Source organism: Harpia harpyja, chromosome Z (genome assembly GCF_026419915.1).
Source record: "Harpia harpyja isolate bHarHar1 chromosome Z, bHarHar1 primary haplotype, whole genome shotgun sequence".
Lineage (NCBI taxonomy): Eukaryota > Metazoa > Chordata > Aves > Accipitriformes > Accipitridae > Harpia > Harpia harpyja.
In genome coordinates, this window is record NC_068969.1 from 41,154,495 (window position 1) to 41,179,288 (window position 24,794).

Consider the following 24,794-nt stretch of genomic DNA (forward strand, 5'->3'; position numbering starts at 1 on the left):
CTCACTTCTCCCCTGCTGCTTCGCTCCTCAGCTGATTCAGGAGGTGCCTTCCACTTGCTCTACAGCTTTCATTGCTCTATGGAGTCAGGCTAGGGAAAAAGAGGGAGGCACATAGCAAAGCTGGAGAGGGAAGAGTTTACTGCAGCTCTTTCCCCTGACAGCGTAGGTCTCTTTGGGCCTAGACAGGGAAATTGACAATGGCAGTCTAAAGAGTTTCATTGCTGCTAAAGAACCTACATATGCTGCTGTAATCGCAGGCTCACCACACCACAGGATTGGAGGCACTGCTGGAGGTTGCTAGTCCAGCCCCATACTCAGAGTAGGGTCACTTTGATCAGGTTTCTCAGGGTTGTGTCCAGTTGGCTTTTTTAGTATCTCCAAGGATGGAGACCCCAAAACTCCTCTGGGCAACCTGCTCCAGTGTTTGAACACCCTCACAGAGAAAAAGGTTTTCCTTATGTTTAACAGGAGTTTCCTGTTCAACAGGAGTTTGTTTCCATTGCTTCTGTCATTGGATACCACCACTGAGAAGAGTCTGACTGTCTTCTTCACTCACCCCATCGAATACCCCCATGGGCTTTCTCCAAGGTAAGCAGTCCCACCTCCTTCCGCCTCTCCTTGTACGAGAGATGCTCCAGCCCATTCATCATCCTTGTGGCCCTTTTCTGCACTTGCTCCAGTCTGTACCACCTCTTGTATTGGTGAGCCCAGTTCTGAACGCAGCACTCCAATCATGTATTGCCAGGGCTGAGCATGGGGAAAGGATCAGCCCTTGACCTGCTGTTAAGACTGCTCCTAATGCAGCCCAGGAGGCTGTTGGCCTTGTTGGCCATGACAGCAGATTGGTGGGTCATGGTCAGCTTGGTGTTCACCAGGACCGCCAGGTCCTTCCCTGCCCAGCTGCTTTCCAGCTGGGTGGCCCCCAGCACGTACTGGTGCCTGAGGCTGTTCCTCACCAAGTGCAGGACTTTGCATTTCCCTTTATTAAACTTCATGAGTTTCCTGCTGGCTTTTTTCTCCAACATATTGAGGGCCCTCTGACTGGTGGCACAGCCCTCTGGTGTACCAATATGCACATGCAACCCTGAGAACACTCCTGCTACCCTTGCCATTGGGCTTCTTTCAGCTCTGCCAAATTCCTTCGCTTCTCTCAGCAGCTGTTTTCCAGTTACTCCATTAGTCCCAGCATCTCTAATCTGCAGCTCCTCCCCACCATCAGAGACACCCAAAGTCCAGCATCACCCCTACTTCTCCTTGGTGCTGTCTCAACACAGCTGACAGCCATTCTTAACCCCTATGCTCCTGCTCCCCTCAAGCTCTGTAACTAACTCGTATTCAGTACACAGTAGCTTTATATATAATAGTGCATATATAAATATGGTTATATATGGTTTAGGAATCAGGCCAAAGGAAAAAGAAATAGTCCAATGCCCATATGCTGGAGGTAGTTTCTGTCATCCCATTAGACCTTAATTTCCTTCTGTGGCAGTCAAATTCTAACCAAAGTTCTTTAGTTCTGTTTTTAGGAGATGAAACTTTGCCTTGAACTAACTGGCTTGGTGCTACTTAGACGTCCCTCCTGGCTTGGAGCGTCCCATCAGGAACCAGCTGAAGAACATGATGAAATACATGACTTACCCAAGCTCAAAGAACTGACAGGCAAGAACTAGCAGGCCAGCTTAGCTAAGGAAGGGCTACTTGAATGGCTAGTCCAATCCCACTGGTGTTAGTGAGAACCTGGCTAGTTTTCATTAGCATGACAGTTGGTTAATTTTTCTTGATGTCGCATCAGTGCCAGGAAGGCTGTGAGGAATTTGGTGCATTGGTAGTGATGGATCTCACTCACCTCTAAGTCCTGTGAGCCTGCTGGGAGACTCTACCCCACAGTAAGAAAACCATATGCATTTCTTTTGCTGAAGAATTACATCCCAAACAACTTCACAACACTTCTGCAAGGTTATGTTTCTTTTATTCATATTTGGATTTCATCGCTTCATCCACTAGGATTGATTTGAAAAGTAATCTTTCCTTTTCTTTTAATAAGTACAACAGTTAGTGTCAGTCTCTCTGCCCATGCAGTTGAACCACCATGTAATAACAAACAGAACTAAAAGAGCCTAAGACACATCTGACATTATTAAAAAAAATTAACATATCAAACAGCACTGATGCATGGAGGAGGAAAAGGAATCAACCACTTATTTCTTAGAAAGATGCATCCCCCTTAAAAATTATAAAAATAAAAAAATGTATTCTGTGGGGAAGAGCAGGTAGTGTAGATATGCACACACTGATACTTCCATATCCATATCCCCACCAAATGTGTGTGTGTGTGTATATATATATATGTGTGCACACACATGCACGCGCATGTATGTATTAGACTGGAGAAGTAATTTGTTTTTTCCCTGGGAGAATATTATTATAACTCTTTATTATATTATATCTGTCTTTAAAATAGTAAAACTTATTAAAACAGAAAAGAAACAACTACTTTAATACCTCCAACATATTTGGCTAAACCTTGAACAACACTGCCTCTCTATTTAGCAAGAAATACATGAAAATCAAGGTTGATCATTTTAGATTTAAAAGTATACCACTACCAGGTTCTTATTACTGATTTGGCTTGCTTTGCCCTTGGAATAGTCTCCATAATTATTAAAAATGTCTTTAGTTTCTTCCAATATATAGGAAAAAATGTCTAAACACTGACCACTTGTCTGTACTGGGTGCCCCAGTGTTATCCCCTTTCTAAAGCACTTAAAGCATGTTATATAATAGCAAGCATATTACTGTTTTATACATAGTGCATCCTGTTTTGCAGTGCTTGCAGGTACCTCCTGCTCTCTTGCTTCTGCTCTTCTGAAGAGATAATGCAAAGCCAACCCTTGGAGGTCTCTCCTCAGAGGGTGTAGTTGAGAGGTATCCTTTCTGGAGGCAGAGAGAGAGGTGAAAAAGCTACTTTTTGCAAGAACATTGTCCTTGGGAAAGCGTAAAGAAGATCAAAAGGCAGAAGGCCAGCTCTGAGACTTCACTTCCAGAAAATGTAAGAAACCTGAAGAACATGCAGAAAAGGTAAAAAGCAAAAGGAAGGAATGGCTTTTTGTGAGAGGGCTCCAGAATTGGTAATTTATTCAGCCCAAAGTACAAAGGTGCTAAAAGACCATTTTAGTCTATTGTTAATAGAGACTTGGTAACAGTGGCTCCCCAAGGGTACCGTTCTCTGTGTCCTCTCCAGAGAGGCCCAGTGAGTTTTCCTGCACGTGATCACTGGGACAACGTTCACCCCTTAGGTTTCTGCACGTCTTGGGTAGCTGTCTGTAGGTCCCCAGAGAGTTACACGTTAACTGTTTTCTTCCCCTTTCCCTGCCTTGTTCTTAATGAATCCATTGGTCAGGAGAATCAAATACCTTGTCTGGTGTAAGTTTTGCTGCGTAGAGCTTGAGTGCTTGGAGAAAACTCAAGTTTTCCTAAGTACCCAACTTCTCTCAAATCTGATGGAAATCATCGATTTCACTCCTGTGTATCAGTAAAAAAACCCCCTTTGATAGACCCTGATAGACCCTTCATAAAACCTAAGGGAGGTTATGTTAAGATTTGTTTCATGTTACATTTGTCACTACAGCGGCACTAGTCTATGTTCACACAAAGTAGAAGTTCATTACAAAATCACTTATTAGAGAGAAATGAAAGCTATTAAGTCTTTAATCGCTGAAGGCAATTTTGGTATCACAGGATCCTTTCACACCCTGAAGTAAAGGTGCCTGTGGTCTCAGTCAGCTGAAGTGATCCATCTCATAGTGCCTTGAAGCTTAACACTTAACAGCATCTCTTAAGATAAGTAGCAGACTAAAAAAAATTGGGTTTTAGGCAAGAAAAACAAGACCTGATTGAAAGACTAGAAAGGTGATTAAAAAAACCCAAAACAACAAACCCAAACAACCCCTTCCCCGCCAAATCCCAGAACCATATGAAATGCTGGAATGATGAGGAACACACATAATTGGTAAGATCAGGTAGAAAGTTTTTCTCAGTAGGTGAAAAGGGCGCCTCTGCATACAATCATGTTTAAACTCAGTTCTCATTACATATCCTGAGGAATCACATAAACCAGGACCCTCAATTAACAACAAACCCATGATTCTGTCCAGATGTGACCCCAAGCAAATTACTGATGAAGCTGGAATCCTTGAGCACAAGATCCAAGAGGACGCTGCCCCTCTCCTATGGGAAAGGATAATACGACACTTTGATGTAGTGATGCCACATTCCAGACATCATTCTTATTGGGATATCAAATACCAGGCACAGGAAAAGGAGAAATGGCCCATGGCCTGAGATAGCTGGGCCGTGGCTGAATACCTCTGCAGTGGAAGCAAGAGTACCTGTTGCGAGATACTCAGCTGAAGGCCAAGCCCTGCCATTTGGACGAAGTTTATTTCATCACCTAGCAAATTCCATGTTCTTCCCAGCAGAATAAGCAACCAAACCAAGTACATTTTGCACTTCTTTGTGGCTGGTGCAGCTCCTGGGTTGTAATAGGTTTTTCCCATTACAGGAATTGTGGCCAGGTCAAACACAAAACCTCTAGGTTTCAACTCTGCATTTCCCTCCTTTGCTTCATACAGTGTGCTGTACTAGAAAAGGAAACACAAGAGTTTATGAAAAACAGTTTTAGAGAAAGGAAAATACTCCAACAGGTAAGTTTTGCATTCACAAAAAGGTTATTCAAAAATAATTCAAAGTAAATGGGAACAAATTCTTCATCTTCAGACTGAGCTACAGTGAATAGACTTAAACAGCGTATGGTAAGTAGTGTAATAAAATGAAGAATAAATTATTTTATGCATAAAATACCATGTTTTTCAATATATGTAGTGACTTTGATCTTTATGCACAAAATTCCACGCATTTGCATCTTCATGTTAATCTTTAAAATATAGCACTGCAGTACCGCCCAAATGGCAACTGACCGCAGTGAAATTCAAGAGCACTGTATCGGCTACAGCTCCATCTCCAAGAGTGCAACAGCCCAGTCCCTTTGGAGGAGTACAAGAAACCCTTTTGTATGCAATTGATGTTGTAATTCCAGGCAGTTGTGATCCACATGTACCATGTACCTTCTTCCAAAGATGTAACATTTCTCATCTTCTTTAAAATAAGGCAACTAAGCTCAGCATTAGCTGTGGCAATGAATTCCACAAGCTAGTTATATCCTGCAAAAGTGCTAGCAGGCCAGAAATTATCTGTGTGTGCATTCCAATCCCCAAAGAATTAACGTGATTGCAAAGACCACCGAAGGAGGTAGGAACACTTCAGCCCACCCCCTTGAAAGCAAAGGATAATGCTGCTTGCATAATTCTAAAGATGCAGAAAAGCCTCCACAAGTTACACTGAATGTTCACAGACAAAAGCCCTTTGTCCCAGCAAGGACATGATCACTAACATTTACAAGCCCTATTTTAAGCAGCAGGCAAGCAAACCAGAATGTACCACCACATGAGCTAGAAAAGGTTTGCTGTTATTCTTTAGTGTCTGCCACCCCTCTATTTTGAATGTTCCAATCACTGGATACTCTATGAGATTTGCTTCTGATACTGTCTCAGAAGATGTAAACATACCTAACTCACTTGAGAAGGCAGCAATGGGGTTCAGCACTTACTCAGGAAGGAGTAATCTTTCACAATAATACAAGGGTGCAAAATTCATTAGAAGGCACAGAATATATAGCTGTATTCCACTTGACTCCCATTTATTCAGCTGTATCTCTCTTGTGATCTCTCTGTTAACTATTGCTTTAGTTTTCTTTGTAGAAGAAAGCCTCTTAGCAGGACATATTTGGCATAGAAGACTTGATTTACTGCAATGGATCCTTCCAAGCTGTCCATACATGTGTTAAATTGGACTGAGTACTGGAAAAAAATTTTGTGTTAGTCCAGTGTAGAAAGCAAGCCACACTGCTGGACACTGTTTAGATGCAACTGAGACCTTCACTTAGTCCCTCCTGCTCTAACCTTTATATTACTCACCTGTACTGTATATTCCTCCCAGTTATTAAAGTTAAATTTCTTCTTCCCTGAAAAGATGAAACTTTAAGGTGAATGAGAGGGATCCTTTTATCTAAGAGGATGGGAGGATATCAAGTTACATGACAGATTGGTGTACTTCAGAGAGTACTTCAGGAAAATGCTGACTATAGCTGCTTTTTTATGTAACGTAGAGCTACTGAGCAGATTTGCTGTCAGTCACAGTATGAATTCAAAGGGAAGACTTCAACACTGCAGAGCTATATCTGGATTCCTACTCATCTAATTGAGATCAGGCTGTCCCACTGTCACCCAATTATGAGCCACAATGAAGCACAAACTGCCTGATCAACTGAAGGACAGGGCTGTGTTCCTGGAAACACAAGGCTTGCTGGCATTTGGGAATGGTGGCCAAGCCTTAGGTGGCCTGGTGAAGGGTGGGGGGGCATTAAAGACTAAAAGTCTTCTGCGATTCCAGACCATCTTAATATTCTGCTGCACTTACAAAACAAAGCACATACCAAGAAACAAAAGAAAAAGAAAACAACATTGCAGCTAACAATACAGTTTCGTTTCAAAACAACTAATCTGGAGGTCAGCCCAGGGACCTGAATTTCAGTAAAGCTTTAGCAGCAGGAGCACAGTCTGTCATCATTCATGGCTGAAGAGGTTCTTGTCCCTAATGAAGGAGCTAGAACTAATATGAAATTGATTCTTCTTTGCCTCAATAATCCATGTCGCTCAGATGAGCTTCCTAGCAGCATATTCAGTGTTAAGAACACTGACAGTGGTGGGAAGCGTGTGTGAAAGTAACTTTGGTTCCCAACTTTCCTGCTTTCATGGATTAACAAGCAGGCTCAGTCCATGGGGGCTGTCAACGTTCTTGAACTCTGCAGTAAGAAGGAAATTGGACCTTGCTTTTCTTCAGTGGATAGCTTTTTAGTGACACATCCTGGTTGTCATCTCTTTCTGTAAAACAAGAAGGGGAGATTAAAAAGCAAATGGCATTTGTTGTAAAGTGTGCACACACCTCTTCCCAGGAAACAATTCTGCATCTCTGCAAATTCACACTGTTTTATATGCCACCATGGATCTGCTCCTCTCTGTCACTTTCAAGGACAATGAACATAACTGGCAATTAGCATGCAGCATGTTGTCATTTTTGACAGCTTTAATACCCTACTAATTCCCTAGCCATGTCAGGTAAATGGTTTTGCATCCCCCAAAAAAGAAATACATCACCTGCAAAAGCAAGAAACCTTTTAATTTAATATAAGAAAAAGGATTCCAATCATTGCCATTGAACCTGCAGCCAACAGGAAATGTGGAGATACATTCTTTGTGTAGTTACTTCTGCCTACACGTGGACACAAAGGGTACACAGACACAAATCTTCTTTAACACTTGACCAGAGCTGAGGCATTTGTCTCTAGGATGGGGTCTTGGAGCATTCATAGACTCCATTAGGAACTGGGGTTTGGGATCCATACAGGATTTAATTGATCTGATTTACAGGCACTCTGATACAAACTCTCTGATAACTGTCTGCCCCAACTGGCTGCCCCATTCTATAAAACTCTTCGTATTTTTCAGCAGATTTTCTTCAAAGATGTATCAGATGGTCTGTCCAACTGCCATCCACATACATCACATAAATGTGTGCCATTTGCTGCCAAGGCTGAAGGGTTGCCACATCTAAGGGTCGTCATAGTTGTGCAGGTTGTCGCTTTAGGTCCTCTTTCATAGTGTCTCCAGACTGTACAGAATTTCCCTTGGAAAATCCATTTAGATTTACCAAGTTATCAGGAATTTCTAAAAATCTTCTTAGCTTGCTTGAATAATTTGTTATAATTTATAAGATCATTAGTATCTAACTTAAAGGGCTTCCTGACAGTCTTGTAACTGTATCTTACTCTGTGCTTAACATATCTTTTCTCCACCTAGAATCCTACGCAGAACTGTAGGACTTCTTTCCCCTTCCAGAGCTTTAATTAGTTTTCATTTCTTGTTGATTCATAAACTGCCTGGCATCACTTGTTATTTTGCTGTCATGCATGTAACAGAATGGAATATTGTCATTTGCAGCTGTTATAAAGACAATGGTAATTAGAATAATAATTTATACAGTAATGTGTGATCTCCACGGTGATCCATACAGTAATCTGAACTAGCAGTTGCTTTTCCTTTCCTCTAATTTGTTGAAGGTGACAAAGGTGAATGTTCATGGAAAAATCTGTCTCTTTTTCTCCTTAAATGTTTTGGGTTGGGGTTTTTTTTGGGGGGGGGGGGGTTTGTTTTCCTTTGAAACAGCTGCAATTAGGCTTATTCCTTCAGAGCAACAAACACCAAATGCAGAATTTAACATAATTCAGCACACTGTTGGACAGCTTCCTACTGTTTTATACACAAGCATATACAAAATGCCTCTCCTTCTTCTTTTTTTGAGAGATCAGAAAAAGCAACTATGCTAGGAAATACTGAAGAGCAGCATTTAATTTACTACTACACCAACACCATGATAACTAGCTCTGACCAAAGTAGTCATCTAGAAGCTGGTAAAATCCAGCAGCACGCAGTTTGATCTGAAGCCCTCAGGAAGCTCTTCCCAGGCAGGGCAGGGCAGGGCAGGGGCCACAAGCCCTGATGTGGTTTGACACCATGCAGAAGTTTCACTGACAGGGCCCGACACCGTTTCCAAAGCTGTTTTTCCCAGCCGAGGATGCCAGCTGCTGCCCTGGCCGCTCCCCAGCTGCACTCCAAGCTGCGTCCATACGGTGGTGCCAGGCTTTTTGCTACCGCCTGAGGAGGCACATGCGTTGCGGAGACTGTTCAGCACCTTCCTCAGCAAAATCTGCCACAAGCAGAAAGGAGCTAAAACACACTCAGGAAGGGAGTATTTCTTGCCAAAGTCTGTGTTTTCTTTCCAGATTTTAAATAATTCTTTAATTTCCCTTATCTGAAGATTAATTGGGTGCTAATGCTTCTCAAGGCAGCGTTAAACTTTACAGACCCCTAAATTTACACATACTCAGTGTCTGCACATCCACACTGTGCTACTATCCTGTTAGAAAAGCAGTGAAGAGAGTAATGTGGACACTATCGGAGTCATTGTAAACATGGTAACCCTCCTTTGGGAGCAGTGGGTGGCAAACTGCCTCTCAACAGAATAATAAAACATCATAAGCAACATACTCAACATGCAAAATGCGTCTCTATTCTTACTTTAAAGAAAAAAATAGCATCAGAGGCAGGAGTTTAGACATCGATAAATGTGTCCAGGCAAAGGAAAGAACAGAAGCCTAGATAATCTATGCATGAGATGTAAACTAGAGGGCTTTAAACCAGTTTGCCATGTGAGTTTCAGCTAGGTGGCAGCTGTGAGTGTTTCACTGCTCAAGGGTCATGACATGTAAACCTACCATGCCATTCCTAACTTTTCTGTAGAGGCAGAATTTATTTTTTATAGTAATACAAATTCTCCCCAAGCCTCTCCCTCCCTTCATTTCTGGATTTTTGTGTGGTTATACAGTTATATTCACAGTCCCTTACATCCACTATCTCCCTGCTAAACCCTATTCCCCCTGCCCTGTCAGGAGGATGTTGCTGCAAATGGCTCTGCAGTTTTCTTCCTGCTTCTACTTAACAGGCCTTATGTTCCAACACCTGCTTGGCTTTGGTTTTGGAAATGCTCACCAAGTTGTAAAGTCAGAAAAACTTAAAACTTACAAAACGTGATCATCTCTGATGCACAGAAATTTTTTCTGTATTGACCTATATTGTTACCAGTTAATGAGGGACACAGAAGTACAGACACATGGTCACATTGCATTCCTGCATATATGTGCCTAAGCTTTTACTGATTTCAGCCAATGACAATGAACTAGATGTGTTTTTTAAAAAAAAACACCAAAACTTGATCCTTGAAACAGTGGATTGGTACACGCTTTGTGAGAGTGACCTACTTCTAGCTGTTTTTTTCTTAGAGGAATTTACAATAGGGAAGAAAAACAAACAGGAAATGCTTTCTCAGAGACTGATATAATTAGGAAGCTGGCAAAGAAAAAGTTAGCTTCACTTAAAATACTGATGAGAATGAGAGGAAAGGTCATACTCACAGTGTCCAACCTCAGCCAGGCGGCAACATGAGGCATGCTGTGTGCTGCATAGCCTACTGCTGAGCCTTTTATAGAGCAAAATGCTCCTACTTGCCAAATGCTCCCTCTGAGATACTTACCTTTAAAAACTAATCACCCGCTCTTCACAGAGCCTGCTGGAAAATCTCTCACTGATTCTGATGGGCACCAGGGAACTTAGCACACAGTCCCACTCTACTTAACTCAGCAGAGAAGTCCCTCTCAAACCTCATCAGAGATCTGGCTCCTTAGTTACTCTGGTGGTGCACAGCCATTTAGGTGAGCACTGCCTTTAACACAAACTCAAAGCTGAGTCTTCTTCAGTGTTTCCTGAGACTTACTGGTTTTGTGCTTCTCTGAAACTTTACTGTTCATTTTAATTTGGGAAATATGTAGAGGTATATTCTTGACTAATAATTACCAATTAAAAGCACATAAGAGTACTTCCCAAACATGGGAAATTACAACTAGCTGTTGACTGACTCATCTGAGAAGGCAGGAAGACTGGAAACACTGACTCTTTGGCTTAAGGTACTACCAATACCCAGCCCCAGCTGGATATTAAATGAAATATACAGGCTAGACAGATAAGTTAGAGAATCAGACACAGAGACAGGGACAGGCAAACACAAACATTTTTAAAGATATTTAAAACTTTCAAAGTCTTTCTGTGCTGACTAAACACACAAAACATTGTTAACAGAAACTCTCCATACCAGAGCTTTTGATACCAGATGTGCTTCCTCTTGCAAATGAATTACAAGAAATTCCAGAGCGTTATTCTGTATCACTGCATTGACTTGCTCTTGCTCTGAATTTTGGATTACACAGTTAACTCAAAAAATGAAGGCAGAAATAAATTCTGGTTTTCAAAGCCAAAATACAAAACAGAAAAATCTGGACCCTATCTGTATGTTGTGCCCACAGATCAGCCACTGAGGAGAATTTAACACAGAACTAACTTCTAAGTAACTTAAAGAGAAACATTTGCTATTCTTTGTCAAGTCCTTAAAAGTACTTCCTCACTTGCTGGAGTTAATGCTAACAAGCCACTTCATAAGCACCAGAAATCTGTCCATTGCGTTAGCATTTGTGATTTCATGGAAGGATGCATTCCTCAACATTTTCCAGGGAATACCAACATGATTTCCCAGAAGAAGGGAAAAAAGCAACACACAGTCTTAAAAGGGTAATCAATCTTTATCTCTGCTAGATGTCTGGTCCTCTCCCCTCCGTACTGCTCTAACATACATGTCAGATACATTCAGCACATAAATCTATACCTAACTATTTTAATTTCCACTCCACAGTTCACCTTTAAATAAAGTAGGAAAAGAATGGGAAAAATCTGACATCTTACAGCATGCAAAAGTAGCTGAAGAAATCTCTTTTTAACGAGACAAATCTACCTATGGGGAGATGCAGATCAAATTTGAATGTGTTACAAGAAGAATGAGTTCCCCAATAGAGAATCATGTTCATCTAAGAAATTAGTGTTTCTATGCTTGCGTGAGTCAAATACGGAGTTGGCAAAATGTAAGGCATAAAAAAACCAGACATCACCTTTCTTCCAGTATTTAATAGAACCAAGGGGTCTGCAGTCGGTCTTGTGAAAAAGCTGAGGGGAAAGTGGGTGAAGTGACATGAATAAATAGTATAAAAGTATTCTATAAGAACACCAGAAAATTAATAAATGCAATAATCACCTTCACTAAAACCAGGGCTGCTTTAAAGATCTGAATCCTCGTTCAGTGCCTCTGTCCCACCCTCACTTCCAGTTCCCCAAACTGCAGCCGAGCAGGGCTTGCCATTCCCCCTCCTCACCTCCTACTGTCAGTTGGCAAGCCTAAGAATGATGTGACAACAGCTTGTTTTAGCCCTTTGACAACTGTTTTAAGCATGGTGAGGGTTTAAGATGTGGATGCAAGTGTCTCAGCAGAGAAGTGATTAGAGAAAAAGTACTGCCTCCTGACAGGCAGGGATATGTTGCCCAGAGGTACCCAGCAGCTTGGAAGACCTGGCCAAGCAGTGGACAGCAAGGAGATGCCAGCAATGGACACCATGCCCAATTCACCTGTCCCAACTTACCAACTTAGAGAAAACAACCTTCCACATGTAGCCTGCCATGTACTCATGTCTTCAAACACTGCAACCCCCCAAAAAACATTGCCCAGCCTTAACCATATTCTCACAGTTAAGCAACTTAATATCTGTGTAACAATCCTGTGAATAAATACACGATGTTGGGCAGGAAGGCAATACCCAAACAACCCTTGTGATGTGTGGCTCATGATTAGAAGGCTCTGCTGGAGCAGACACAAGCATCACTGGGACATACATTTCTCCTCCCTACTCTCACAGACAGAAAAGCAAGCCAAACCCAAGGGGAATCGCATATATATGCAGAGAGGCTCAGTGATGTACCCATGGAGCCACTTCACAGAATAAGTAGATGATGAAGCAAAAGGTTTAAAAGAACATTTTACATACTGCTCTTCAAAGCACAAATGGCTATGACTTCTGCAACACTTTTGTTGTTTTCTTCACAAAGATTTCAACAATTGACAAATAATCATCATGTGGACAAGGCTCTTTGTATCCTGGTCACAAAAGAGGCTGTTTACTATGGAATAGCACAGATCGTGCGGTCTACGATCCTGTGCTGTACAACTAATCTATATTCAGACAGCTAATTGACCAGGATAGGAAGGCTGAAGCTAGATTTGTAACAGTTAACTCAACTGCAAAACTCCTTTTTTTTCTGGCTTTTTTAGTTAGAGCCACACCTTGAATCTTCATTTAAAAATTGTTTTCTCAAAAGTTACTAAAAAAAATTTCCTTTACTTCTTTAGTTGCCCCTGTCTCTGTATATTGACAGAAAAAACCCTACAGACTGGTAATTGCTATCCAATGGGCATATTGATCATTGGGGTATTTCCTTTGTTAGGTTTCAGGTCATCTTCCACTTGAATGAGTCTCAATTATCATGATGCACAGGACTAAATTAATCTCTCCTACAATCTGATTGGCTTCAGGGTTTTATTTTGAAGCTAAGGATAGCCTGATAATAATTCTAGTTGATTACTCCTGAATTTGTATGGTGATGTTTGCAGGACACAGATAATACTCCTGTCTGCAAATGTAACCTCTTATCACTGACAACAAAGGCATTTTATCAACTGACTGCAAGCAGGAACAGTATCAGGAAATTACATTGCGAAATGCACCTGTCAGTAGGGTTAGATCCAGGCAGATACACAGAACATGTATTTGGATGACCAACTTGCTTAAAGGCATCGTATTCCAAGAAGGTACTTTCACCTTCTGTATGTTTTTATATTCTGTAATGATAAAATAAAAGTCCATCTGCTGGTTTTAGTGTATCTTACCCTATTAAACAGACTTCAAATGTGCTCCTTTTGGCACTGAGGTCATGCAGAGTGAATAAGCAAACTGTAACACTATCTCTAGTGTAAAATTTTGCAGAAAATTTATCAGGAGACATGTTAGTTCTCTACTATGAACTACAATTCTGTTGCATATAGTAGGTATTTTACATAAGCAATTTTATACACTAACAGATCCACTTAAATGCGATGATAAATACATCTTTCCCTTTTTTTTTACAAAACTGCCAAGTTCATGTGACACTAGATTTTTTCTTTTGGCAATTAGAAAAATTGGTCTTGCTGTTTCTCAGTTTTCTGGTTCACGTGGGTTTAGAAAGAATAGTAACAGCCCAATCCAATACTCAATAAAATTAATAGAGTCACTCAATAAGTACTATTCAAATTATGCAAATACGTATTTTTAGTTAGGTAGACTAGCTCTCCCAAAACTTGTTCTTAATGTCTTCACAATTGCCTTCTCATACCAGTTAGACTACTGGATTAAGATGTTAAGTGTTACAGAAAGGAAATTACAGATATTTTTTGAACAGTTATCCAAAATTTCAGGTTGTTTTGAGTTCTAGGAAATCTCAAGTTCTGCTGTGTCCTGGTTTTGGTCGGGATGGAGCTGGTTGTCTTTCTGGTAGCTGGTACAGTGCTATGTTTTGAGTTCAGTATGAGAAGAAAGTTGATAACACACTGATGTTTTCGGTTGTTGCTCAGTAGTGTTTAGTCTAAAGTCAAGGATTTTTCAGCTTCTCATCCCCAGCCAGCAAGAAGGCTGGAGGGGCACAAGAAGTTGGCACAGGACACAGCCAGGACAGCTGACCCAAACTGGCCAAAGGCGTATTCCATACCATGTGACATCATGTCCAGTATATAAACTGGGGGGAGTTGGCCTGGGGGGGGGATTCCTGCTCAGGAACTGACTGGGCATCGGTCAGCAGGTGGTGAGCAATTGCACTGTGCATCACTTGCAAATTCCAATCCTTTTATTCTTACTATTGTCATTTTATTAGTGTTATCATTATCATTATTAGTTTCTTCTTTTCTGTTCTATTAAACCGTTCTTATCTCAACACACAAGTTTTACTTCTTTTCCCGATTTTCTACCCCATCCTACTGGGTGGGGGGGAAGTGAGTGTGTGGCTGCCTGGTGCTTAGTTGCTGACTGGGGTTAAACCACGACATGCTGCTGTTGGTTTTTTTTAAGCAGTCTTTTATTTGTGAAGATCGACAACATTCAATCAGTGGATTGCCTCCTTGTTTCAGTCTAGTAAGGGCAGCTGATCTACCTTATTCAGAGAAGCACAGGATATATCTAAACTGGGAGGATGATATTTTGTTAAAGAAAATGAACATCAGTAGTTCTCTCCATAGTAATAAGAACAGCTGAGATGCTAATGCACATAGGACAAAAGCTTTTCCAAAAGCATTACAGGAACCACAGTGGAGGAGTTCTCATCTTTTACTTTTTGCAGTGCTGGTGAAAAAGCTTTTTACTGTCTCCGGCTGCTGTTAATGTGACTTCCACACAGAGCACAGACAATCAGCAAGGACCCCTTCTACTAATCAGTATAAGAACTAGTGTAAATGGACCCATACAAATATAGATGGGAAAGCCTATCTGATCAAACTCTTAAAGGTTTTGCCTCCTTGTGATTCTACCTACAGTGTATTCTCTTGGGTTTTTCCTTGATGGGGCATGAACTGCAACTCTGCTCCACATTGGCTACAAGTTACTAGAACAGGCAGAGTAAGGTATCAGGTTGTGGTTACTAAAGGAGCAATTTTGGAACTGATTCAGCTCAGAATTTAAACAGGGGGCAAGTCCATGTGCAGGAAGTTCCCATGTGAGTAGAAGAGACACTTATGTATCCACTATAAAGCAAATAATTTCAAATTCCTTTTTTGTATCACACCTGACCTGGAATGCCCCTGTCATTTTTTGTGGTTTTTGCAACCACAATTGCTGCCTTCTACTCTGTTTTTTCTCCTTGTTGCTGTAACCAAGCCAGTTACTCACCACACATACTGAGCTAGCACAGAGCAACAACCTATTGACTAGGCAAGATTCACATCAACTCATCAGAAGCTCAAAATGAATTAAATAATTATGGAAAAGATTTTTTGTGTGTCATGTCTTTTGTATTACAGCAATCTCATAGGAGTTCATTGTAAAAAAAAAAAAGAAGTGCAAAAGTATCAGATGGATGCTATTTTGCAGTTAGTTTCTCCTCTTTTAATGTTTTGCAAAATTGAAGACATTTGGAGGAATAAGCTTCTTTAAAAGTTTCCAGTTCTCGCTTTATTCTGGACTGTTAACTATAACTCTTTTTATCTTCTATTAATAATGTCTTTGAAGTACAAATGTGATGTTGTTTATTGCAAACTATGAAATGTGGATTAATTTGGAGAAGCCCTTTTTATTCAACAAGCTGTAATTTACATTCATTAGCTTAACTTTAAAACAGGACTTATGTGGTGTGCTCCTCACCAGCAACAGACACCTGTACTTACGTACCCACAAAAGAGAGGTAAGTGTGTCAAAGCACAAGACAGCAGAGCAGTTAATCCACAGCACCAAAAAGAACCACTCCAAAACCTCTGACGAGTTGATGACACACAGAAAATTGTCAGTAGGGAAGTCCTTCTGTCCTCCTGTTCTCAGCAGTCCGTGCTTGGGTTCAGTGCAAGCAAAGCAGCTGATGTGATAAAAATAGTCATTAAAACATGCATACCAGAAACTATTTAGTCAGGAACTCTGGCACTGCAGTGCATCTTATGACTCTGCTTTCTTTGAGCATCAAAGCTGAGAATCCTATTTCTCAACAATGTTAAGTCCTAGAGTTCTCATTTCCCCCCTAACTTCTTGCAGGAAATGGAGGAGATGGAAAAGATGGCATTTATTTAGCTACCACTGGTTTCTTCTTCAGTTAGTGATCAGATCCATTTGGTGAGAAATTCCCATCATTTTTACAATGTAAAAGAAATCCTGTTGGATATTATCACCATATCTCATTGAAGTGGAAAAACTGGACGGGGGGCAGAGAATGTTTGGTTTCTTCCCTTTTTTTCTTTTTTTTTTTTTCTCCTTTTTTTTTCTTTTTTTTTTAAGAAGAAAAAAATACTGCTGGCTAGTTAGCAGCAGTGACAAGCCTTGCCTGAATTGAGACTCTTCTACTAAAGCAAACAACCAGGGGAAAAAAAAAAAGAAAGAAAATTATACCTACTTTAAAGTTGGCTCAACAATTATTTATCTGATTTTGGATAATACCCGGAAAAGGACTAAGTCACTCTACCACTTTGTGATGAGTAACAGAATTTAAAGCAACCATAAGCAACAACCTTGTAGGAAAACTAAATTATTAGATAAATTCATACTGTGAGTTGTTCTTGTGAATGCACAAGTACCTGAATTTTGAACAGTTTTAGAATAGCTGTATGCCTACATTACATGCCTAAAGACAGTCACAGAACATGCACACATTGGTAAACGACCTCTGACTCAGTTAACAGTATGTACACACATATTGGGTGTTAGTTCTGCATCTACTGGCACATGTAACTGTTGGTCACAGTTTTCTACAAGACACATGATAAATATTTAGGAAGTGAGTTTTGCATTAAGAGAGGCTGATAGTCAATTCTATCCAACAGAGGGCACGGTGTGCAGTTTTGTGGGAGGATAGACAAAAGCAGGCCAGAGAAGGGATGGAAAAGCTAGGTGTCAGCTTCTCCAGAAGGAGCTATTTGGATTGGGCTTGCCTGTTCTTACCAGAGTGGCAGCAGGTTGCCAGCTCTCTGTCTGAATGCCCCAATGTCAAGGGATGAGGAAAGCAGAAAGAAAAGCTTTTCATACAGAAGCTTCACTGGTAGATTTTTGGGTCAGAATCTGTTAACAAGAGATTAATTAGGGGATGATCAGTTATCCTTCTGGAGCATGAGCAGCATCTATGATGCTGAACAAGATTAAACCTTATGTGTTCCCTGCCTAAAGCTTAAGCCAGCCAGCCAGCACACAGAACACACTGGGAAGTCTAGAAGGATAAAAACCCAGAGATATCTTTAAAACAATGTATTAATATTACTGTTGTCTTGCTTCTTGTAAGTGATATAATACAGGACGCTTCAGAAGGATATAAAGGGCTGTACTTTGATGGCAATGACCAGCAATATAAAAATAGAATTTGGTAGCTATAAAGGATAGTGATAACAAGAACACAGTGACTTTAATGAAATCAGTTCTCCTCTCCTTTTTAGCTCAAACTGTCCTCTGCTGACTGGCAAATAATTTATATTTCACAGTCTATTGATTTATGGGTACCATCACTACTTTTATGAAGATTGTAAATGGACATATGGAGAAAATGGAGTGGAAAAGCAGAAATTCTAATTTTCACCATAAACATAACAAATTAGCTAAGCAGACAAATAATAATTTGGAAGAAAATTCTAGTGAATTAAGAAAGGTATACTTTTATTTTAAAATATATGCTTGAAAAATTTGTCTGCAGAACAAGTCTCATTTAATCATCTTGTTTAACTCAGCTGTGTTTCATCTGAGTGTACCCTTGTCAAAATGCCCATACTTTGCCATGTTTTGTTAAGCCTGCTACTGCTGATTTTTCCACTGTGATCACTGGATAGGGCTAGTGCCAGATGGGCTATGTTTATGGTATTTCTACTATGTCTACAGCATTTCTGGCAAAGAATTGCCTGATGAGTAAACATTTTTTGTCGTATAGACAAAGATGCAGCAAAGCTGCTAATTATTTTGTGAAAAGATGTACTGTTTGTAGTAAATTGGATGTGTAACAGTAGCTACTTGGGCTTCAAGCACAGTAGTGACAGAGCTGGGGGACTAATACTTACCTTGCTGTAGCCCTGGCAAAGCAACAAGCACAAAAGAGAAACACTTAAGTGTTCACCTGAGCACCATCTGCCTACAGTACTTTAATTAGCTCATCCTGAAACAGACAGGGTGCTTGGAGAAACTCATGTGAAAACAGACTTCTTGATTTGGTATTTTGCACTTCTGTGTGATCCCCTAAACACCTGGCAGGACTAGCACTAGCAACTGCTGCAAGCCCAAACTCCCACTTGCAGGTAGGGACACTCAGTCTTCCAGCACACAGTGAAGGACTACACTTTTGGCTATGTTTGTGCTGTCAGAAGTGCAGGCTGCCACAAAAGCAACAGTCACACCATCACATTTCCCCTCCCAGCTCTGTGTTTCCACCACCTGTCTTGTGCCAATATTAGGCTATGTATAACCACTCAGGAAAGTGTCCTGGCAAAAATTCCAGCTGTTCAAGGAGCTAGTAAATAGGACCCCCTCAGAAATTGCCCTCAGGGACAAGGGAGCAGCAGAACAGAGCAGGCAGATCTTTAAGGGCACTTTCCATAGAGTACAAGAGCTCTCAATTCCCATGTCTAAGAAATCAGGAAAGGATGGCAAGAGACTAGCATGTATGTGTCAAGCCCTGCTGGTCAAACTAAAGGGCAAGAAGGAAGTGCGCAGGCAGTGGAAGCAGGGACAGGTATCCTGGGAAGAGTAGAGGGGTATTGCCCGGTTGTGTCGGGATGGGGTCAGAAAGCCCAAGGCACAGCTGGAGCTGATCTTGGCAAGGGACACAAAGAATAATAAAATAAGAAGGACTTCTATAGGTATGTCAGCCAGAAAAGGAAGGCCAAAGAAGGTGTACCCCCGTGATGAACACGACGGGCAAACTTGTAACAGCAGACAAGGAGAAGACTGAGGTATTCAACAACTGCTTTGTCTCAGTCTTCACTGTCAATGTCTTTTCCCACACCTCTCAAGTGGATGGACCACAAGACAGGGACTGGGGAGCAAAGTCGCTCCCACTGTAAAAGAAGATCAGGTTCATGACCACCTGAGAAATCTGAACACGTCAGGTCTATGGGACCTGACAAGACACATCCCAGAGTCCTGAGGGAATTGGCTGATGTAATTGCCAAACCACTTTCCATGATACCTGAAAAGTCATGGCAGTCAGGTGAAGTCCCCATTGACTGGAAAAAGGGAAACACTGCACCCATTTTTAAGAAGGGTAGAAAGGAGGACCCTGGGAACTACCGACCTGTCACCCTCACCTCTGTGCCTGGGAAGATCATGGAACAGATCCTGCTAGAAGCTATGTTAAGACACATGGAGGACAGGGAGGTGTTTTGAGACAGCCAGCATGGCTTCACCAAGGGCATGTCCTGCCTGACCAACCTAGTGGTCTTCTATGATGGAGAGACTACATCAGTGGACAAGGGAAGAGCTATGGACGCTGTCTATCTGGACTTCTGTAGGGCCTTTGACATGGTCCCTCACAACGTCCTTCTCTCTAAATTGGACAGATATGGATTTGATGGATGGACTATTCGGTGGATGAGGAATTGGTTGGATGGTCGCATCCAGAGGGTAGTGGTCAACAGCTCAACATCCGGATGGAGATCAGTGACAAGTGGTGTCCCTCAGGGGTCTGTATTGGGACCAGTACTGTTTAATATCTTTATCAGTGACATGGACAGTGAGATTGAATGCAGCCTCAGCAAATTTGCAAACTACACCAAGCTGAGTGGTACGGTTGACACACCTGAGGGACAGGATGCCATTCAGAGGGACCTGGACAAGCTCAAGAAGTGGGTCCATGTGAACTTCAAGAGGGCAAGGGCAAGGTCCTGCACCTGGGTCGAGGCAACCCCTGGTATAAATACAGGCTGGGGGATGAAGGGATTGAGAGCAGCCCTGTGGAGAAGGACTTGGGGGTGCTGGTGGATGAAAAGCTGGACATGAGCCAACAATGTGCACTCAGAGCCCAGAAGGCCAACCGTACCCCAGGCTGCATCAAAAGCAGCATGACCAGCAGGTTGAGGGAGGTGATTCTGCCCCTCTGCTCTGCTCTGGTGAGACCCCACCTGGAGTACTGCATCCAGCTCTGGAGTCCTCAGCACAGGAGACATGGACCTGTTGGAGCAGGTCCAAAGGAGGGCCACAAAAATGATCAGAGGGATGGAACACCTCTCCAATGCACAACGGCTGAGAGAGTTGGGGTTGTTCAGCATGGAGAAGAGAAGGCTCCAGGGAGACCTTATTGTGGCCTTTCAGTACTTAAAGGGGGCTTACAAGAAAGATGGGGACAGAATTTTTAGTAGGGCCTGTAGTGATAGGACAAGGGGTAATGGTTTTAAATGAAAAGACAGTAGATTCAGACCAGCTATAAAGAAGAAATTTTTTACAGTGGGGGTGGTGAAACACTGGAAGACGTTGCCCAGAGAGGTGGTAGATGCTCCATTCCTGGAAACATTCAAGGTCAGGTTGGACGGGGCTCTGAGGAACCTGATCTAGTTGAAGACGTCCCTGCTTACTGCAGTGGGGTTGGACTAGATGACCTTTAAAGGTCTCTTCCAACCCAAACCATTTTATGATTCTATGAAAATCACCAGTTTTGGATGAGCTGGTGCTCAGCTGATCCATCCCTGGATCTGACTATGGTAACACAAAGGCTAGCTCTGACACAAGGAAAGAGAGAGGACTATCCAGTGAGCGGTGATAGGAAGGGCAGGATCACCATTTCGAGTTTCAGACTGCATTCATCTTGGCTTAAAATGATTGTGGAACTATACCTTAAGTGATGGTGGGGGTTTTTTTTTGGTAGATTATGGAAGATACTGGCTGAAAGGTGCAGAGATAGAAACACTGTCTTTTCACAAACAATGACACACATATGGCAGCACTTCTGACATCCTGGCTATAAGTACAAAACCAACTCTTCTTTTTCCCCGTGTAGTTTCTGGTTATTCTGCTAAACGTGCCTACAAACCTGTCAATTATTACATTCATGGGGTGCAGAGCAGCCTGCAGCAGCACACAAAGCAGCATACTGTGTAATACTAGTGTTGGTGGAAAAACAGCACATGAACATACCATCTGTGGCTGCAGGGCTAGATTTTTCTCTGAATTTTATGGGAAGATCTGGAATAATTCCACTGACTGAAAAGAAAGTGCCTCAGACTCATGTCAGTGTCATCAGGGCATCAATATAGCTCTGAATCATAACATATAGGAAGGTAGAGTTATGGTCATTACACAAACCTCAATGTGTAATTTCCTGAACTTTGAAATCTTCTGTCCCCCAGACCATAGTAGGTTTTTGCAAATAATATATAATTGTCGTGGTTTAACCCCAGCCAGCAACTAAGCACCACGCAGCCGCTCACTCACTCCCCCCCCACCCAGTGGGATGGGGGAGAAAATCGGGAAAAGAAGCAAAACCCGTGGGTTGAGATAAGAACGGTTTAATAGAACAGAAAAGAAGAAACTAATAATGAGAATGATAACACTAATAAAATGACAACAGCAATAATGAAAGGATTGGAATGTACAAATGATGCGCAGTGCAATTGCTCACCACCCGCCGACCAACACCCAGCTAGTCCCCGAGCGGCGATTCCCCGCCCCCACTTCCCAGTTCCTATACTGGATGGGACGTCACATGGTATGGAATACCCTGTTGGCCAGTTTGGGTCAGCTGCCCTGGCTGTGTCCTGTGCTAGCTTCTTATGCCCCTCCAGCTTTCTCACTGGCTGGGCATGAGAAGCTGAAAAATCCTTGACATTAGTCTAAACACTACTTAGCAACAACTGAAGACATCAGTGTTATCAACATTCTTCGCATACTGAACTCAAAACATAGCACTGTACCAGCTACTAGGAAGACAGTTAACTCTATCCCAGCTGAAACCAGGACAATAATACTGCTTCCTAGGGGGAAAAAAAGAGAAAGAAAAAAAAAGAAGAAGAAAAAAACCTCAAACAACTGAACAGAGTTTAATGATTTGGTTAATGTATTAAATACTCATCTCTTTACTTAGTAGACTGCCTGGACAAGCACTAGAAATTCCATTCAGAAAGACAGTTTTCTACAGCGATGGGAAAAAAACCCCAACATTTAGATGGTCACTTTTAAGCAGCTCCAAATATTGGATGAAAATGTTATCAGAATCCAATCATGCTATAAAGCCAACGGAAGCTTTTACACTGAGAATAATGTCATTACCACTGTCCATTACCAGCTTCACCATTTTTATACACTCAGCTCCACTAACTGCCACCATTTCCAGCCCCAATGCTATGCATGGCTGATTGTCTCTGCATCTAAATGAAATCAGCATTTGAACAGTTATCAGAACAGCACATGTTAATAATATCCTTCTCTATTTTTCTTCATTCAAGTGTAATTATTACTTTCTGTTCTCATAAACAAAATGTTTATAAAAAATGACTTCTGAGAAAAAGGTCAAAGTTTTCACAGGATGGGACTTATCAAAAAAAAAAGGCTTCTGGAGAATGAGCAAAGCAGATGGCCATATTCTGCTGTCTTTTAGCCCTGTCCTCAGAGGGAAATTTCACTGCCATCAATAGTTTCCAGAGTTATGCAGGAATCTGCTGGGAATCTGACTGGTTTGCAATGTATTTTTGGGTAGTTCTGAAAGAGCACAAAAGGTACTCTTTGCTCTTTAAGAGGACACTACCTTGGTTAAACAGAAAAACGTACAAAAATGACATATACTAGTATCTCTGGCAAACAGATTTGTGCATTTGACAATTCCTAATAGCTGTGAGAGAAGCAAATGTACTCAAACCATGTGAATCATTCCTTCCTATTTGGCAGGGTCCTCCTTGCACATCACTTCCCACTGCTCATTGGTACGATATGAATGCTTGACCTGCCCACAGTTCTGTAACTGGGTGGCCACAGAGACATGAAATATACCTGGGTTTGCCACCTAGATTTTTTATTTGAACATGAGTTTCAGGGTACTTATTGAATATACAAGCCCTGAACACATTCTCAGGCCGTCTATGACCTTGCACAGACTTGCGCAGCAAAAAGACCAAATATCTTTTTTTCCTTTGCTATCTCTCCTCCTTAGAAATACAATTTAAGGTTATGTTAATGTGTAATCCTCAATAGTGAGAAAAAGAGCTAGGTCCACACCTCCCACAAGTTTAAAAAAACCAAATGCATCTTGGGAACCTTGTTCCTTCAAGTGAATTACACAGTGCTCAGCCCTCCAAATTTAACACCGAAATCTCACATTTTTAGGTGTTTGGTTTTTGTTTTAACTTAACTGACAAACACAAGGCACAGTGAAATATCAGGCAAATTAAACCACACAGATTTAGAAATCAAAACAAGACACTGCAATACACACAGATCAATGCTGAGAAGTTGGGAGCAGACTTGGCTGCATGACCAGCTGTTATCCAACAAAATGCTTTGCACTGAGATTCAGTCACAAATCTCTAAGGCCTCTGAATGAGAAGGCTCTTACATGACTGAAGGAGAAGTACAGCTGCTGGATTCTTTGCCTCTGTCTCTCTGTCTGACAGGCACCTTTCTGCTGGGGGAAAAAAAAAACCAACCCACTTTGTGGTTTAATGCCTCTCTGGCATTAACTTTATTGTTTTTCAGGTTGTAGTTTTTTCTCCCCCGCACCCTTTCTAGAGGTCATGTCGTGTAGCTGCTCTGATCCTCAAGTTTCATGACAGGATCTGTGCCTGCTTCAGCTAAGCTTGGAGTGTAGCAGTAAACAGGCTCTGCAATCACCAAGCCAAACCAGGCATCTGAAGGTGGTCACCAGCTAGTGCTAAAAAAGACATCCCACCCCTCAGAGTGGGGAATGGAAGAAGAAATTCTTTTTCTTTGAAACAGTGTTACTTACGCCAGAGAAAATTCTTCTGTGACCTGATGCTGCCACATCGCTAGAAGACACTTTCAAGTGATAGATTCCTATAGGGGGGACCTGCTCTACCTATAGCAGTACTTTATACCTGCAAGTCAGCCTTTCTTTTCTGAGATGGGAGTAATGGAAAGTGATGCATATCAGAGAAAGTGCTCACCTCTCTTTAAGGAAGATCATATTTATGGTGATTTATGCTGTGTTGAGCTAAAGAAATCAAAAACTATTTGGAAGGGATTATGTTGCCTTGCATACAGCAGCTTAAAAGTAAAAAAAGCTGATGAGTGACCTATCCCAGCAAAATATATTAAAAACAGGTCTCAAGTTATATCTTAACTACAAAGAGCTACACGTTTCGCAAGCAGGGACGGGGTACATGGTTGCATATATTGAGAACACTTTAATTGAGATGAGGTATTCTGTGAAGCAGTTTTGAAGATATCCAGTGTACCCTGAGAGAGAAGGGGAACAAGGGTCTGGATCTGT

General features: G+C 41.6%; 1 protein-coding gene across 5 annotated transcripts in view; it reads right to left on the reverse strand.

The window, feature by feature from the left end:
• Nucleotides 1–1,947: 1,947 nt before the first annotated feature.
• MOB3B (MOB kinase activator 3B) overlaps nt 1,948–24,794 on the reverse strand; it is a 119,084-nt gene continuing 96,237 nt past the window's right edge. For all 5 annotated transcript variants that reach the window (XM_052778297.1, XM_052778294.1, XM_052778293.1 and 2 more), the window contains one exon: nt 1,948–6,998. In XM_052778297.1, the coding sequence (XP_052634257.1) occupies nt 6,969–6,998 (30 nt within the window). In that variant the 3' untranslated portion in view covers nt 1,948–6,968. The remainder of the gene's footprint in view (nt 6,999–24,794) is intronic.